The sequence below is a fragment of the Varanus komodoensis genome, unplaced genomic scaffold (genome assembly GCF_004798865.1).
Source record: "Varanus komodoensis strain SLA01 unplaced genomic scaffold, ASM479886v1 scaffold40, whole genome shotgun sequence".
Lineage (NCBI taxonomy): Eukaryota > Metazoa > Chordata > Lepidosauria > Squamata > Varanidae > Varanus > Varanus komodoensis.
Window position 1 is genome coordinate 3,387,068 of NW_025335942.1, and position 17,452 is coordinate 3,404,519.

The 17,452-nt window shown below is 45.9% G+C and overlaps 1 protein-coding gene across 11 annotated transcripts in view; it reads right to left on the reverse strand.

The window, feature by feature from the left end:
• Window positions 1-6,184: 6,184 nt before the first annotated feature.
• Window positions 6,185-17,452, reverse strand: part of SLC12A7 (solute carrier family 12 member 7) — a 100,785-nt gene continuing 89,517 nt past the window's right edge. For 8 of the 11 annotated variants that reach the window (XM_044442978.1, XM_044442975.1, XM_044442976.1 and 5 more), the window contains 4 exons: window positions 16,634-16,815; window positions 12,511-12,525; window positions 7,826-7,959; window positions 6,185-6,883 (listed from right to left, as the gene is read on the reverse strand). In XM_044442978.1, coding sequence (XP_044298913.1) covers window positions 6,792-6,883; window positions 7,826-7,959; window positions 12,511-12,525; window positions 16,634-16,815 — 423 coding nt within the window. In that variant the 3' untranslated portion in view covers window positions 6,185-6,791. The remainder of the gene's footprint in view (window positions 6,884-7,825; window positions 7,960-12,510; window positions 12,526-16,633; window positions 16,816-17,452) is intronic. The other 3 variants (XM_044442984.1, XM_044442977.1, XM_044442974.1) reach the window with 1 other exon arrangement.

Consider the following 17,452-nt stretch of genomic DNA (forward strand, 5'->3'; position numbering starts at 1 on the left):
GAGGCAGGTGATGCAGGCAGCAGTGGTGCATTCTGGGATTGTTTCTCAGTCAAGGGACTGATGGGATGCTGGCCGCCATTAGAAGGAAAGATGGCAAAGCGTGGGAATCTTACACTTGCCAAAATCCGGGATACAAGGAATAGCTTTGCAGCTGTTTTAGGATGAGTGTCCAATAAGACAGGATGGACACATGTGCATATAAACCGCATGTCCACCCCTTTAAAATATTATGATGATGATTATGATTATTTCAGGAGCATTTCTTTGATTCAAAGTTAAAATCATTTTCCTCCACCAGGAGCAAACACACCCCAGCGTTCAGCAGCAGGTTTCACACTCGGGTGTTTGGCCTGTTGGTTAAGGTCTCTGCTCTCCCACCCCGTCCCACTCTGCTAGAAGTGCCTCAGTCTGAAACAAGGGTCTGTCTCGGTGGTATTCGCTGGGTTCTGCAGAGCCCCAAAGCGGTACCAGTGCAATAACTCGGGATGATTGGATGCAGCATCATTTGCTTCCTCCAATGGCGAGAGGCGTTCTTGACTGCAGGGCATCTGCCACCCATCCCTGCGAGGGTGGCCGACGGCCAGACACGCAACCCGTGTTCTTGAGGGCAGCACTGGGACAGCCCTCCAGCCCCCTTGGCTGTGGCCAGACACTTCCCTGGCACTTCCGCTTGGAATGAACACCTCTCACTGGGTGAGAAACATGTTCTGTTTTCAGAGCCGAGTGACTTCACCTCTTGAGTTTTTAAGGGGTCTAAATGAATCCTGGAGCTTGTTTAAAGCTCTGCTGGATGATACAAGCTCAGCAACAATTCCTCTTAGGCGGAACCTCACCAGCTAAACAGGACATGGTTCACTTGTGCTCAAGGAATATTTTCAACCCAAGGCTCGCTTCGGTCATTGATTGAATTGGCGATGTATTGGCAATGCATTTGGATGTCTCCTTAGAAGTAAATCCCACAGCCAGTCAGTCTTACAGTCAGGTAACTGTGTACAGTATTGTAACAAGCTTTATAAATATGGAGTGTGGGGAAAATGTAGGGTACAGTGATGTTCACGGGGAATTAAATCTTCCAGCCAGTCAGTTTTCTTCTCTTCCTTTCCTATTTCTTGTCCTTGCAGCTCTGCTTAAATGCAAGTAGGCAAGGCTGCAAGATCCCCAGAAGGCAAGGATGTGGCTGAACAGGGCTTCCAGTGCCTAATAGGGAAAGAGCAGCAAAATCGGAGCTATGCAAAATGAGACACTGCCGATCAGCTCAACTCTCATAATGTATAAAGTCACAGAATTCCGCTAAAGCATGGAATTGGGATTATCCAAGAGGGCAGTCTGTTTTTTACCACACAACCCTCATCAGTAGATAAATGTAACTACAAGCTGAATAGTTTGCAAGTCTGATCTGCCGACTTGGGTCAGCTGGAGTCCTACTGAAGATTACTCCTAAACATTAAGGCCAACCAGACCATGGTGTCCAAAATGTCCATCAGGGTGTTAGAAAGTAGTGTGACTCGCCTTTAAGTCCTCTCCTGACCCCAAAAGCCCCCTTACCTGAACCTGCCAGCAAAACCTTGTGTGTTCAGAGACCAAGCTCATGACTCATCTGGGCACCTTCCACTGAAGGCTGAAATGTGTATTGGAGCAGGAAGCAGAGGAAAACGGGGTTATAAGGATACAAACCGCTTATTGGCATCAATTTGCAGTTGTTGCTATTATTGTTAATGCTCCCCGCATGCAGCACGTCAGGGAGAGGTCTTCCTTGGGAGCCTTCCCCACTGCTGCGCTAATGTACTGTGCACACAAGATTTGCAAGGAACACGGGAAGCATCACACGATTTTGACTCACCAGCAGTGAGACCCTGCTCAGAATTCGGCCACTTCAGTCTAGGTACATTCTGCCCAAAACGGTTCTGAGTCGTCGTTACTGAACACGGCCAATTGCTCTTATTTTATTTATTTATTTATTTAAAAATTTCTATGCCGCCCCATTCGCCGAAGCCTCGGGGCAGCTTACAAAACAACAATTAAAATATAATTAAAATATAAAACTAAAAATATAAAACACATTAACATTATAAAATAAGTCGCCTTGGCCAAAGAATTAAGCAAATAATATTAGCAATTAAAATGACGTTTGAATAAAAAGGTCTTCACCTGGCGCCGAAAAACAAATAACGACGGCGCCAGGCAGACCTCTCTGGGGAGCGCATTCCATAGATTATCATCCCCGATCTTGCTGTTCCAGCAATGAGTGGCCAAAATTTGCAGTCTTAACCTGTGCCAGCATCAAGCCATGGATGCTGGGCGGGTTGGCCCACAAGGTTCTGCCTTACGGGACTTACCTAAGTTGTGTAGGATTGAGCCACAGGGACAGAATTTCCATGCCACTCTGGAAGAACATCTCAGTTAGCCAGCCCTGTCATAAACCTCTTCATTTGCCTGGTTTATTTCCCAGTTGCTTGGTGACTCAGAACATTCTGCAGTCCTTGGGTGATGAACTGACCAAGCGGGTCTGTCTTCACACAGGTTTGCAGGAGTGTCCCGGGGATGTTCCTGGGATGGAATCACTGGGACATGGATGGCAGGTGTTGCCTGGTAGGGCAGCAGATCAGGTGTGCTGGAAAGCGTTGGAGCCAAAGGCAAAAGGTAGGGGAGCCAGAGGCCAAGGTGAGCTCCAGAGACAAGCTGAAGCAGGACACCAGCAAGGCGAAGCAAGGTGAGAGGCCAAGGTGAGAACAGTGAAGACAAGGAAGAGGTAGCTGGCGGGGGGGGGGGCAGACGAGAGGGGAGGATCAAGTCAGGAGCAGGTGGGGGTCAAGGCATGGTCAAGGACAGGCAGGATTGGACCCAGGATCAGGAACACAATGTAGCTTCCACCAAGGGCCATACTGCCAAATCTGAGTGGTGCAGGGACTCCATTTACAGAGCTGTCCCAAGCTCCCAGCATGATCACACTGGCTGCCAACCATGCAAGTACTTACAGGTCCCGCTCCTGCAGGCACTCGCAGATCGAATCACGCCGCCCTTTGCAGTCAGGTCACCGGGGAGTTGCGCCATGGCTTTGGATCCACTGCCTCTTTTTGGGGAGGGTGGTTCAAACGCTCCTACCACCCACAATTCCTTTCCGAGGCTAAGCAAAGCGAGCCGACAAAACACAGCTGGCAAAACTTTGTGCAAAGTATATGGAACAAAGCAGCCAATTCCTCGTGAGAAATTGCTAGATTAAGCTTTCTAAAGCAAGGGATTTGAGGAGTCCGTGGCGGTGGACGTGTCTCCAGGCCTCCATGAAGGTCACTTGGGAGAACAGCTCTCAAATGTTCCTGGAATAATCTGGAGCACGGCTTGACTTCAGTTGTGAAATACGTTATCGGTAATCAATAAGTAATTAGAAAATCCCAAATGACTGGATTGTAACAGTCACTGCAACGTCACAAAAATAAACAAGAACAACAAGAAATTGCCAGTTCCTCATTCTGTGATAAAAACTTGTGAGCCATAACATTGATGTGAAATGCTTGGAGTAATCAACTTTTGCATATCCGCATCCCAACCATTAATTGCCATGCAGCAAATTGAAACTGTTCATGAGCAAAGGTTCGTAGATGAACCACCAGTCATCTACTGCATGAAAACAATCACACTGATGTCAATGGTAAAAAAAAAAAAATGCTCAGAGCGCCGAAATTCATAAACACCAGGAATACATTAACACAGAAACAAGCACAGAGATGAATTTCCCACTGCTCTCTCCAGGACCCTTCCTGCAGGAATGGGAAAACGGGATAGAAGTTGAGTGTTTGGCTGCAAATACACCCAGTCGGGCTGTTGTGGGACCAGCTGGTCTCCATCCCACTCCTTTGAGCCCGGTCTCGGTGCTCGTCTAGTGGAGATGGACTGGAAGACACATCCATACATGAAAAATGACATCTATGCTGTCCTCCACGCTGCTGATTTGGAAAGCTTCGGAAGGTGTGCATTGCCCTCTGCATGTGTATCATCATCAAAGTGTCAGGCCACCCTGAATATCCCAAAGGTTCCCAGTTTTGGATCTCCACCAGGTGCGGCTCCCACATTTGCTGCTCTCCCAGAACGGGCCAGGAAATGTCTACTGTTTCACGGAGACGTTCACTGCTGAATATTCTCTAGGAGAATGCTGAGCTTAGTTACTCTAAAACCAAGCAATATAACCTTCCCATTTACTTGCTGGCTTCTGTTTTAACATTTTATTTTCCCCATGTGCCAGCTAGCAAAAAGCTACCATGGGGGAACATCTTGCAGCTCTCTCCCTAATGCCAACTGTATTAATGACTATTGGTTTAATAGGTAAGAACTAATTTACAATTTCTGGACTGCAGGTGGCACTGTGGTTTAAACCGCTGTGCTGCTGGGCTGGTTGATCAAAAGGTTGCCGGTTTGAATCTGCACAATGGGGTGAGCTCCCGTTGCACCGTCCCAGCTCCTGCCAACCTTGCAGTTCGAAAGCATGCAAATGCAGGTAGATGAAAAGGTGCCACTTTGGTGGGCAGGGAACAGCGTTCCGTGCACCTCGGCGTTTAGTCATGCCGGCCACACGACCACGGAGACTGTCTGCAGACAAACGCTGGCTCCCTAGGGCAGGAAACAGAGATGAGCACCGCCCCCAAGAGTCAGGCATGACTGGACGTAACGCCAAGGGGAAACCTTTACCTTTACCTTAATTTGTAATTTAAGGATGCTATCCTATATACCAGGAGTCTCAAACTCAACTTACTTGGGGGCCACTGGAAGTAGAGTCTGGGTGAGGCTGGGCCGCATCAAGTATTCCACCCCAGCGGTGGTGGTGGGCCGCTCATCCTGCAGCCGGCCCGGGCACCGCTGGCGCTTTGAAGGCCGCGGGGCCCCTCCCCCGTGCCCTGCCCATCCCAGCAATTGGCCTGCGGGCCACGAGTTTGAGACCCCTGCTATATACATTTACCAGGCATGAAGTTCCATTGAACTCAATGGGCTCTACTTTTTGAGCACATGCGTGTGTACACATTTTATTTAATTTTATTCATAACAAAGTTTATAACAGTACAGTTTCTTTCTGTCTTATACCTGTTATAAACTTTGTTATGAATAAAATAGGACCTCTTGTTATAACAAGAGTTGTTTCTAGATTTAGTGATACTTGGAGGAGACCCAATTAATGTAGAAATGTTCTAATCATCATCATCATCATCATCATCATCATCATCATCATCATGTATCTTCCTGAAGTGTGCAAAAATTTGGCATCAACCCAAGGCATTTCTTACAGTAATAGGAAACGATTAGATATAAGTAGTTTGGGTCTGCATATATTTGCATTTTCCTTCACATTTCAGTGGTTTAAAAAAGGGGAAAAACCTCGTTTTCCTTATAGCTTCAACATTTCCCAGATTTTCACTACTACTCATGATCATTTCAGCTATGCATAAAACCAATTGATGGTAATTCCTCGGTATTGTCACCTTGTGTCCTTTGCACCATAAATAATCTTAAAAGTCCTGAAATGCAATCAGCATTTCGTAGGAACATTTTCACGATTTAAAAAAAAAATCCATTGCTGCACCCCACTAAAGCGGTACCCTTTCAATATTGATTGGGAATAGGTAATTAAGCTTTTAGGGATGCTCTGCAGGGCAAACAGCCAGGGGAGTTAAAAAATCATGCTATTGATTATTGATGGGGAGGCAGGGCTGATTGCACCCAGCTACCGATTTAGCTAAGTCACGGGAAATGGAGATTTCAGGGAGAAACAAAGCTGAGCACAGCCGCTCTTGGACTGCCTGCCAAGCGTAGCAGAAGCAACCCATTTCATGTCTTTATTCTGTCTTCCATAAGGACCGGTCAGTATTGCTTTTGAGGGGAATTGGCTCGCTCCTTCCATTTTGTTTTCTGGCAAATGTCACTTCTCTCCAGCAAGCAAGAAGCACCTTCATTACATCTCTTCGCCAGATCTTTATCGTCTTCCACATCACCTCGTATTCGAGAAAGCCGTGGGGCTGGTCACATGACATCCAACTGGCAGGTGCATTTGGCCACCATTTTGAATTGGCTATCCCTGCTTGGGTTGATTTGGTTTATTTGTAAGTGGCCAAATCATCTCTTTTCGGTGTCCTTGTACTGCAAACATGTCAAGCCGAGACCACTGTATGTAAGTGAAACTCACAAATGCCACTTCCGCACAATTATTCAACCAGCAATCTTTAATTAAAATACAATGCCAGACAACTCACGGATTGGTGGATGAATATGAACACAGAACCAGCCGGACTGGATATGGAAACAAAACCTGCTTACAATGCAGCAGCATCACTAAGTACAAAATAAGCACACCAGACTCGCCAAAAATGATCCGGGAAACCCATTCTTTTTTCTATTTTCTTTGAAGCCATCATTATAAAAAGTGCTAAAAACGTAAATGTTTGTTCCTATGTCAAAAATAGCAGATATTCCATTTACCATATTTAAGAATTATGTGCAAAAAGAATGGCCCTCCAGGCCCGCCCTCATCCCAAGAACAACAAAAGTCTCCCAGTTTTCTACATTAGAAAAATATAAAGGTCTATCGTACAGTTCTTCAGTAAAGACAAATGTTAGACAAATCTATGTAGGAAACAATTTTGCTTACATAATTTTGGGGGGAAACGTTTCAACTGTTGGATTCGATTCTGTCTGCGAGAAATAAGAAGAGGCCAGCCCAAAGTCCTTCATGGCCAACTTTTTCCAAAGTCCCGCATTCGAATCCAGAAACAGTTGTTGCTACTGCAATAGCTGTGCATCCGGTGAAACGATCAAGAGTAAATGGTGATGACTTCGCGGCCGCCTCCTCGCACCAAAAGCACTCTGTTCAGGCCTTCTGTCAAGACTTCCAGAAACTCCATGTCTGAAGGGCGAGGAAGTCAAGGGTTGAAGACGTGCAATAGAAGAGGGTCTAATCCTTAGGGAGGTAACACAAGTGATCAAATGAAATGTCTATTCGTAGATTCATAAAACAGCAGAACTGGAAGGACCACTGGGTCCAACCTCCTCCTCAATGCAGGGCTCCAAGCAGGACCATCCCTCTCGGATGGCCATGCAGTTGCATCTTGCGTGCCTCCAGTGTGGGACAGCCCTAGGTCACTGGGTCCATTGTGGGACTATTCCCTACTTCCACTAGGTTGATGTGAAGGTGGAGGAGTGAGCACAAAATGAAAAATGGGACCTTTGAAAAGGTCCAGGGCAGAAAGAAAGGTGCCGATATTGCAGCCACAGCAGCCGCTGACATTTCCTCCACCTCTTCCTCTCTTGTGGGGACATGATATCCCTCCTTAAGTACCTCAAAGGCTGCCACAAAGAGGAAGGTCAAGATCTCTTCTCAATGATACCAGAGTGCAGGACAGGGAATAATCGATTCAAGTTGCGACAACCCAGGTTCAGGCTGGACATCAGGAAAAGCTTCCCCACTCACTGTCAGAGCAACAGGACAGTGGGACCAGCTGCCTGGAGAGGTGGAGGGCTCTCCCGCACTAGAGACACTCAAGAAGAAACTGGGCAGCCATCTGAGTGGGACGGTGTAACATGGTGTCCTGCAACCGCAGGGGGGTGGACTTGATTACTATTCTATGATTCTTCATGAATATTAAATTTGGTGTCATGTTAGGTCTGTTCTAGCACAAACTAGGGCTTGCTTTTAATGGTTGGAAAACCAAGATTTCAAGCTCGATTTCAAAAACTTGAAGTTAGTAAAAGGAGGGACAAATTCATGCAGGAGATGGAAAGGAGAAACACATGAGTCAGTGGACTTCATGCAATCTATAGAATCTCGCTCTCACATACAAAAGGATACAGTTTTCATCTCCTTGCCTATTTTTTGGCGGTCCGGGCATATTCAGTAACACCAGCTGAGCATGTTGAGACTTATTTAGCACCACTCCATTGAGCTTGACTGCGGTGTGCATCCTTCTCACATTGGACTGGTTCCTACGACACAGGAACAACCAGAGATGCATCAGTTGGGAACAGCTTATTGATAACAATGAAAGAAAAAGGTACTGCTGCAGCTAAAATTTCTTAAGCCATACAGTAGAGGATGCTTAGTAATCAGCAGCTATTGCCATCAACATTTGCAAAAGGAAAACAGAAAAACCCGCTGGGGCAAAAACACAGCGTCGTGCTTAGTCTAGATCCCAAATTCTGAAGCAAGAATAGCCAAGTAGCCTGATGGACTGGATTTGGCCCCTGATGCAAATTTATCTAGCTTCTGGTGACACACCGAATTTAATCGCAAAGGGATGCAGTGTTTTGCTTACAGTCTCACATGTCAAGGAAAGGAGGCTAAGATGTCCAACTGATCTTCACAAAAGTGTTGTTTCGTTCTTGTTTCGTGTGCTTTCCGGAAAGTCAAAAGACTAATGTCAACCCACCTCCTCTCTCCTAGTTGGTCCCATGTCCACGCAACAAGGCTGTTTTCGTGCTGGTTGAACGCCATCCAGTGCCGTCAAATGCCAGTACTTTTAAAGAAATATTGGCTTTGAAAAAAATAACCAAAAAAATCTCTCGATTTCTTAGAGGGCAGAGGTACCTGGTGCATCCACTGACATTGACTCAAGGCCTGAAGTGAGAGTCTTGGCCACAGGTATCCTGGGAGCCTGACTTTCTGAATGGGTTCCAAAGACACCAGAAGCTGATCGATGGCTATCACGGGTGGTCATGTTGTCCAAACCCAGTTGTCATGGTTTACCATTGTAATTTATCGTAGTTGTGAACCACAACAGGAAACAACGGTTGGTTGTAGGGCTTCTCCCATCCATGGCTGCGTGTTGTGTCTTCCAAGAGTGGCTGAGACCCTCCATCACGTGCAAAGAGCCAGAACAGGTGACCCGCTCATACTTCCTGGAGCCTCGGCTAACCAGTGCTCCTGTCTGGCATGGTGGTTGGAGGCCACTCTCCCACCTGCTGTCCAGGGACCTTCTGGTGACCTCGGCAGTGCTGGAGCAGCCCGTCTGGGTAGGCCCCCAGCTCCCCATGCAAGGCCTGGGAGCTTGCTTGGCATGGATGCTCCAGCAAAGGGCCACCCCAGTGGGTCCATATCCCTCCCTCCTGGCTCCCCCACCAAGTGGAGCATTCCCAGATCAGAGTGAGGGGCAGCAGTGTCAACTCAGCCGGGATGCTCCGCGAGGGGGGCATCCATGTGGAAACCGTGCCCCCTCCCCGCTCTTATGGGGAAGAAGCCCCTCGGGCAGTTGTTGGGTCCTCGACACAGCAGGGGGGGGCTCCTTCCCAGAGTGGCCCACCTGAGCCTGGGTGCGCTCCCAGCACCTGCCCAAGCAGCCTTCGTCCAAGCGGGAGGGAGAGGCGGAGCTGGGCTCTGCGGACAAGTGCCGAGAACCCGCCTCACCGGCCTGAGCGGCTTTCGCCTGAGCAGCGGTGTGGGGCAGATCAGGCCCCCCAGCTTCGGGGCTCCCTGGGGCAGGAGGCGGGGAGCCTGACTTGCCCCTCGCCCTCTCCACTCAGGGCGCGAGCCTCGTCTCTTTAGCAGAGACCGTGGGACGACCGCGGTCAGCTGGACGCAGTTTGTGATCGTGCCTGTCAAAGAGGGTGAGGGACCGAATGGGAAGGAGGCATGGGAAGCAAGGGTGCCATCAACACAAGCCTGACCTCTCTCGGCCCGGCACTCAGTGGGACACACTGCAATTGCCCCCCGGCAGTTGCCACTGTGTGCAAACCTGCTCGCCATCTCCCCTGGGCCCTGAAAATTACGCCGGTCCCGCTCGCTAAGTTCCTCTCCCTGAGAACACTGCTGAGGGGGTGGAGAAATGACGCTTCTTTCCACATCAGCAGGAATCGAAGGAGCTCCTCATGCCTCTCATTCCCTTGCAGCTGGAAGGTCACCGGCATTTCTTGGTCTCTTGGTTTCTCTCCTCAACGTGCAGCTGTGCAACCCTGCTCTCTCCACGGGGAGGTTTTCACCAAGGGGCAGTATCCAGAACTGCTGCTCTGTTTACACGGGTCCCGTAGCCCTGGAATGAGCCAGCCTGAATGCAGCGCCTGCTGTGCTTGCTGGCGTGACGCGCTCGCCGGGAAAACGTGTGTGGACGCGTGTTGTCAGCAGTGTGACTGGGACAGCCGATGCTAGCCTTGCGTTGCTGGGGTGTGCAGGACAGCAGTGCTGGATAGCGCCCGTGGAAAATAGAATTGTGCACGCCTCCCCCATTAAGAGACCGAGACAAAAAATGTTTGGAGAGAACATGTCAAAACTCCATTAGAGTTTCAAAGAAGATGATGCGAGAGCGAGCACAGTTACCCATTTAGACTCCTCTTCCTCACTTGTGATGCTCTTTATGGAGCCCTTTTCTCAGTAAAAGATGCCAACTCTTGTGCTGATTATTGCAAGCCTTGTCATAACAATGTCACCCCATTAATGTTTGATCACCTTCACTTCAAGGCATCCATTAAACGTGGGCTTTTGGAATTACTGCTCTATTTAATGTGTGGTGTTATTCTTTTTCAAGTGTTTTACATGTAAAAGACACAAAGGAGCATGGAAGGTCCTTTTCTGGTCAACTGAACCACTAATAACAGGAGCCGCAGGACTTTCTAAAGTTTAAGTTGGTAACCATCTTTTGAATGATAGCAGCTGCACCACCTCTAAGGTGTTCGGTTTTCCCTTTGTGGTGAATTGCAAAGATGTCCACCAAAGATTCTGGAGAGCAGCTGCTGGAACCTGACAGGGGAGAAGTGTCTGTCTGTCCGTCCGTCCGTCCGTCCGTCCATCTCTCCCTCTCCTACCCACCATTTCTCCCCTGCGAATTACCCTTTGCTATGCCAATTTGTGGCACAGGATTGCCAGGTGGCTATTTAGTAATTGACTAAAGAGGTAGATTTGCCCTTCAAGTATAAAGCTGGAAGCACTTGTTACCAGCCAATGTGCGTTTCCAAATTCCTGGCTGTGAAGATGATAAATCTTCACCCCTGAATAAGTAAACATACTTTTCTTCATTTAGATGGAAGCCCTTTAAGAAAACCTTTGAATTGGAACCCCTCCCCCCCAATTTAATTTGGAATGAGAAGAACGAAATGGGTTGCGATATAGAAACACACCAAAAACAAAAGCATCCCCCCAAAGATAAATTATCAATAGAGAGTTTCAAGTATAAGAATTTTTGAATTAATGACAATTAAGGCAGAGTAGTTCAACATCGTGAGAATGAATGTATTTCTGATCCTTGCTCTTACCTTTTTGAATTTGCTATGTTACGTCTGCAAGGCTCCAATCTTGTACGCAATTACTCGGAAGTAAGTCCCAATGAGCTCAATGGGGCTTACCTCTGAGTAGAGACACATTTGATTTTATGGTTAGAGACTGATATTAGAGCTTCAACTTTGATATACATCGAGAGGGTCTGTGCTGGCCTGCATTAAAACACCGGCTCGTGATCCAGCAAATTACAGATGGAAACGAGCTGGACCACATCTCCTCCCAGAAGGCAAGGGATGTCATGCACAAGCTTTTCTGCGGGGATGCAAGAACAAGGCAAAGTTTGCACGTGCGTCGCTGCATATAGGCTGTTGGATCCATGCAGTGGCATCTTTCGCATCCAGTAAAGCAGCTTCTTGGGCAGAAAACTTACTTCAGAATGCATATCACATTGCCAATCGGCTGCCGTACAAAGTTTACAGTAGACAGATCCCTAGAAAGGCTTTTTGAAAAATGTGAGCGAACATCAGCGCTGTGGAAGGACTTCTCGTGTAGGGAGAAGGTGACTCACAGGGAAAATCGGGAAAAATGACAGAGGTACTGAACAAAGAATGAGAAACGGCAGGCCTGAGCTTCTGGCAGGGCTTCAAAGGGGGAAGACGGGAAAAGTTCCCAAGCAGAAAATTTTGTGCCACTGCCATTTTCATGAAGTTGAACAATCTGCTGGGACAATGATGCATCTCGCCGTATTTGATGTCTTTTGACAAGATTATCTGCCAGGATTGTTGCTTTTTAACGCAGGTGGGGAGTTGGGCAGCATGAGAAACGGCGGTGCTATTTTCACAAATGAAGCAAATAGAAAATGAACTGTGTTACGGCTTGACAAATCCATCAGCCTAAATTGCATTATTTCTCTTTTAAAAACCAGCCTTAACGTCATTGCCATGATCTTTGCCATTATTTCAGTAGCTTATTCAGAATCTATTATACATCTGGTTACTGAAATAATTGGGTGGGAAATCACACCCCCGGGATTTTGATAAAGAAAATGTCAAATGCTTTATATAGGCAAATGGTGACCTTCATTTTATGAGACACATAATGTGATTTACTCTGCAGAAGGAAAAATAATAGAGAGGGCTAACTTTGAAGAAGGAGAAAACATTAAAGGGAAATAGGATGGGAGGGCTAAGCCATTACATTCACATGCTAGAACGTAATAATACAATAAAACTGTAGAAGCTGCTAATTCGAGGGAGACATGCAACAACAGCTAAACAATGAAGCACAGAAAAGCAGGAAGAACAACCTAAATTAAATCAAAGTTCACTTACAGATTTCCCCATTCTCTACATGGAAAGGAAACAAACGTGCAAATATATTACTTCACGAATACAACGTGGTGTGTCATATTTTTTCCAATACAGCAATACTATACGTGTATTTGTCCCACAACATTTTATTCATTTGCGATCGATAGGCATTACGGGATTTTTTTTTTGAAAAGCAGGATCTATGGTGCATTTGTGTTTCGAGATCTTGCCAGAGTTTTTGGTCTACAGCTCCCAAGTTGCCTACCACTGATCCACCCTAAACCCTCCATTTTTTCAGACTGGTGTTCATCAGTCAAGGAGTGGGGGGCGGGGGGGGGGAAGACCCACCCCCCTTAATTCAGGCGAGCAGTTTGCCTCCTTTCAGGAAAGCAAAATCTGACCACATCAGCTCTCTTACTAGCCAGCAATAAAAGGCCTCGGAGCAGTATTTTGGTCACCATGCTCAAATTCAGGCACACAACAGTTATGCAGTGATTTAGTCTGGTTTAAACTAATCCAACGGAGGATTCCCCCCCTCCCATTTAGGTGGTATGGAGTATGGGCTAAGTATACATTGTCACTGGAACCTGAATTGCAGCATTCCAAGAATCCAACAGCACTAACAAACCATGGTTTGTTAATGGTGTGAACGAGAGCTAAAGGTGGTTGTTGGGTTGACCACTGTGGATTATTCATGGTTAAACAAACCATGGCTTGTTAGCATGGTTGGGTTCACACAACACAGTTCAAGCCATGGTTCAGTAACAACCCGCATTTGAGGCATTGTGTGAACCCAGCCACCAACTAGCTTCTGATAACACGTTGTGTCTCATCACAGGTTCTTCAGCCTACAGTAAGCAGCAGCCAAACTGCATATTCGATCGGTCAGCTGGAGTTATCTTGCCATGTAACACTGGTGAGCATGGTTTCAGTGAGGGTTGAACAACCATCGTTGGCTGTGGGGCCATGGGAGCAGGTCCAAGAAGTTTTCTGAGACAGACAGGTCAGCAGGCCAGGCCAGAATGGAGATGCATACAGATGCGTGAACCCACAGTCCACAATGTGGCGGCCTTAGGCCAGTGCAGAACCTATTGAGGCCTTTAAGGAAGCACATTTCCATTGCTCCTTTACTGCTAATTTTCCTAACCAAACACAACTCTTTCCCATTACAGTATAGGAAACCTTTGAGAATGACATGCAACGTAACTGCTAAATCAACCAGCTGCTTTGCAAAACAGCACAACCCATTTCCACCTTTCCTTCTACAGACAGCTAGAAAACGCTGACTGTTCTAATTTATGTGACAAACCGTATTTATGGCAGTGTAACTAAGGGATGACTTAATGCATTTACATTAAAAGCATAGTTTATATTAACACAAATGCTTCAAACGTCCCATGTACTGCAGATAAATCTAAGAAGCCCGAACAGTTTCATCTTAGTTTTGCATACATAATCACAATTGTTCCCTTGTTTTTTTCAATATGCAAGAACAAATGACATTCAGTCATATTCCCATGCTGTCATTCTGGGCACGGATTACTAAGTTTACACCACCATCTAGTGGTTATACAAATGTCTGTTCCTGGAACTTCTATTGCCGTTGAGATAATAGCATCACAATGAACGGCAGTGGAGAATGTGTCATTGTGTCCACCTACATCATGGCTTCCTTGTGCAAACTCTGCTGGCCCACCCTTTCCAGAAACAGGTTACTCCTGGAAGTGGTAAACCTCCAATTCCACAGGTGGTAGGTGCCACTGGCGGAAGGAAACTGCCAGGCCTGCTCTCTCATGGCCGATTTCCATATGACACACAACGTGAAACTCTACCAGTGTGAAAATAGCTTTCCTGATTAAAACTAAGTCTACTTTTGAAAGGACTGGCACATTGATGCGCCTGCTGACGTCAATGAAAAATGGAAAGTAAATCAAGAGTTTAAAAAAATAACAACCCTCGATTCCTGCTGAAAATATTACTTAGGGGAAAAACAACCTCCACCAAACTTCAGCTCTGGTTGAAAATTTGTGATTTATTCTGGTATTTTTATCCCTCAATGGTCGTAATATTTTCTGTGTAAGACTATTCAAGCTGCAGATATTAATCATAGGGGTTGCAAAATTAGGTGAGTGTCTGTTTAGTGTGTAATTTTATATTTATTTTCACCAAAAAAATCCCCTTTAGAAATAGTTTTTTCAAAAAAATGCTGGGAGTTTTAGCCCTCTGTGTTCTTGCATTGCCTTTGGTGTTTTTTCCCCTTAGTTATATGGTGATTCTACATTTTGTAAATCCGACAGAGTGCTTGAATATTCAGCCCATTCAGAAGGCAGTTAACTGGTGACTACACAATCTCCCCATCACTGCCATTTCCTTACTGTTAAATTTTGGAGAGTGACCACAGAGGGCTGGTAAGCTGTCCTTGTTAACAAGAGTAACTTATCATTACTCTGGAAAGGAATTCAATATTTCCTTTTATGCTGATCATCTGGGTTTTAGGGTGGGAACGACTTAAAGTCACGTGGGGCAGCTTTCAAGCATGCCCGTCCACAGCTGGGACCCACGGCTAGTTCTGCTCTGCGATCCAGGTGTATCCCTTGTCCTGAAATTGCCTTGCTCAGCTTGCATTCATTTCTGCTGCTCGGAAGAAGTCTTGGATTTCTGCAGAACGAGTGTTAGCCCCTTCCCAGGTATGCCCAAAGTGAATCACCTGTTGCAATTCATTATAGGAATGATCACTGATGCCAGCAAAAAGAGGCTGGAGCTTTCCCTCTGTGAAAGATATTCGGAGGGTAAGTGCCCAGAAGAAAGCTTTCTCTTCGGTGGCACCCCACTTATGGAATGCGCTCCCCAGAGAGGTCCGCCTGGCGCCGTCATTAATTGTTTTTCGGCACCAGGCCAAGACCTTTATATTTAAACAATACTTTAATAATTGTTAACATTATTTATTGGTTTTAAATTTTTATGGCCAGGGTGAATTCAGATTTTATATGTATCTATTTATATGAGTGCTTATTTATTATGTTGGAAGCCGTCCCGAGGCTTATGCGAATGGGACGGCATACAAAAACTCCAAACAAACAAACAAATAAATAAATAAATAAAATACAGGGAAGGGTATGTTGATTTCTTCACATGAAACATGCACAGGAAAACCTAGGGAGGTCCGCCACACCACTGTACATTTGCTCTGAAAAGTACTGTGATTATTCCGATCTTTACTTTCACGAGCAAGCCTAACATTTTGAAATTTATGGGAAGAAACCACAAGGAGCCCTTCACTGCTTCTAGGAGAGGCCTCAGAAACTTCTCATTCCTTTCCAAGTGTGCTAAAGTGCTGGGAACCTTGGGAGTCATTCCTTGAATTAAAGAGCTCTTGCGGCCTAAAAAATGCAGGACAGAAAATTCTTTCCCGCAGAGAGTGTCAGTTTATACTTTAAGGTGGATGTGCCTGAAGACCAATGTCAGCATAAGGGTTAATGCACGGCTGCTGGGAAAAGGGAGAACAGGCAGAGCTTTTCCTGCACACCTGGGCACTCAGGCAGAACTGCTCAGCAGTCAACGCAAGAGCCATGTCAGCAGACTGCTGCAAGAGCTCGTGTTGGGGAAAGGTAACGCGGCAGCTGGAGCTCTTGGCCCATCTCTGCAGCCCGCCATTCCTAAGCACTTAGCAAACGGAGGAGCACCCACTCCCTGCCTTGGGTTAAAGCCCGTCGCAAAGACGGTAGGATTCTTTTTTAAGAAAGGAAGAAAGGTTGATCTATAGTCCCCTTTTTTCTAGCTCCTTATTGAGGCGAAGAGGCAAATATCTCAAAAGAAGTGAAGTGTTCTTTAATTGAGGGTTAACCCGCTGAGAAAAGTCTTTATTTTAAAGAGCTCTTATCGTTTTCTTCCTTGAATACCATTTCCACCCGATCTGTGTGTGCATGGAAGGTGGAGAAGGCAGGTTCCCGGAAACAACTGCAAGATGGAATTTCTGGTTGTGCATAGTAACAATTATTTATATAATGTGCAACAAAATATACAAATTTCCACCTTCAGCAGAGAGCCATGTTGCTATAGGTGTCTAACTGGTTGCGCAGTTTTACGGATTTCTTCTTCATGTACTAACTATAATTAGCTTGCTATATTTATTAAACTGACTTACGGTTTCATGTTGAAGATATCCTTGTAGCTGGCCAGACTTGTTTCTTTATTTTTGTGCTTCTCAGATATAAGTTTCTCTTTGGTCCATGTCATCTGTACTTTTTCAGGTGTCGCAATAGCGGTGTGAGATTTAACCATCCCGGTGGAGTGGGCCGCGGTGTTTCTGTCGTGGATTAATTGAGCCTGGTCAAACACAAATGAACAAAGCTCAGTCAGCATTTCTGGCACACCAAGGACCTCAGAGCTCCGGAGGCCGGCTCTAAGACGAGCAGATATAATTATTTGGTATATAAAAGTGGCTCTTTTGAAACTAATGGGAAGGTCATTTATGTCCCAGATGGTTACTCACCAGTTTAAAGCTAAATATTTGTTGTAAGTGGGAATTGGAATTACCAGCGGCCCTCAAATAGCGTAACATTTAGCTCAGCAAATGGATATATGTCTGTTGTACTTCAATACCTGAGTTTGGGAAGATGCGGTTTTGAAGGACAAGAGGAATATATTGACACACACCTTTCCACAAAACTCATCATCATCATCATCATCTCTAAGTCATATGACCACCTTTCAAAAGGTTCTGGTTGTTCAATATTCAGGCTAACAATGCTGATTTTTGGAAGTCAGGGATAAATCAAATTCCATCCCAAATTACGATTATGAATGTTTTTTAGAACATTCCTTTAGAAATTGTGGCAGCTTTACCCACATCTAGTACTTTGCATATGATTTGTTAGCGCTCTGTTGTTCCCTCAGGAATAAGGTTTACTGTCTTTTCAAACCAGTTTAACGATCAGGTGTATGTCTTTGCTGTAGAAAGGAC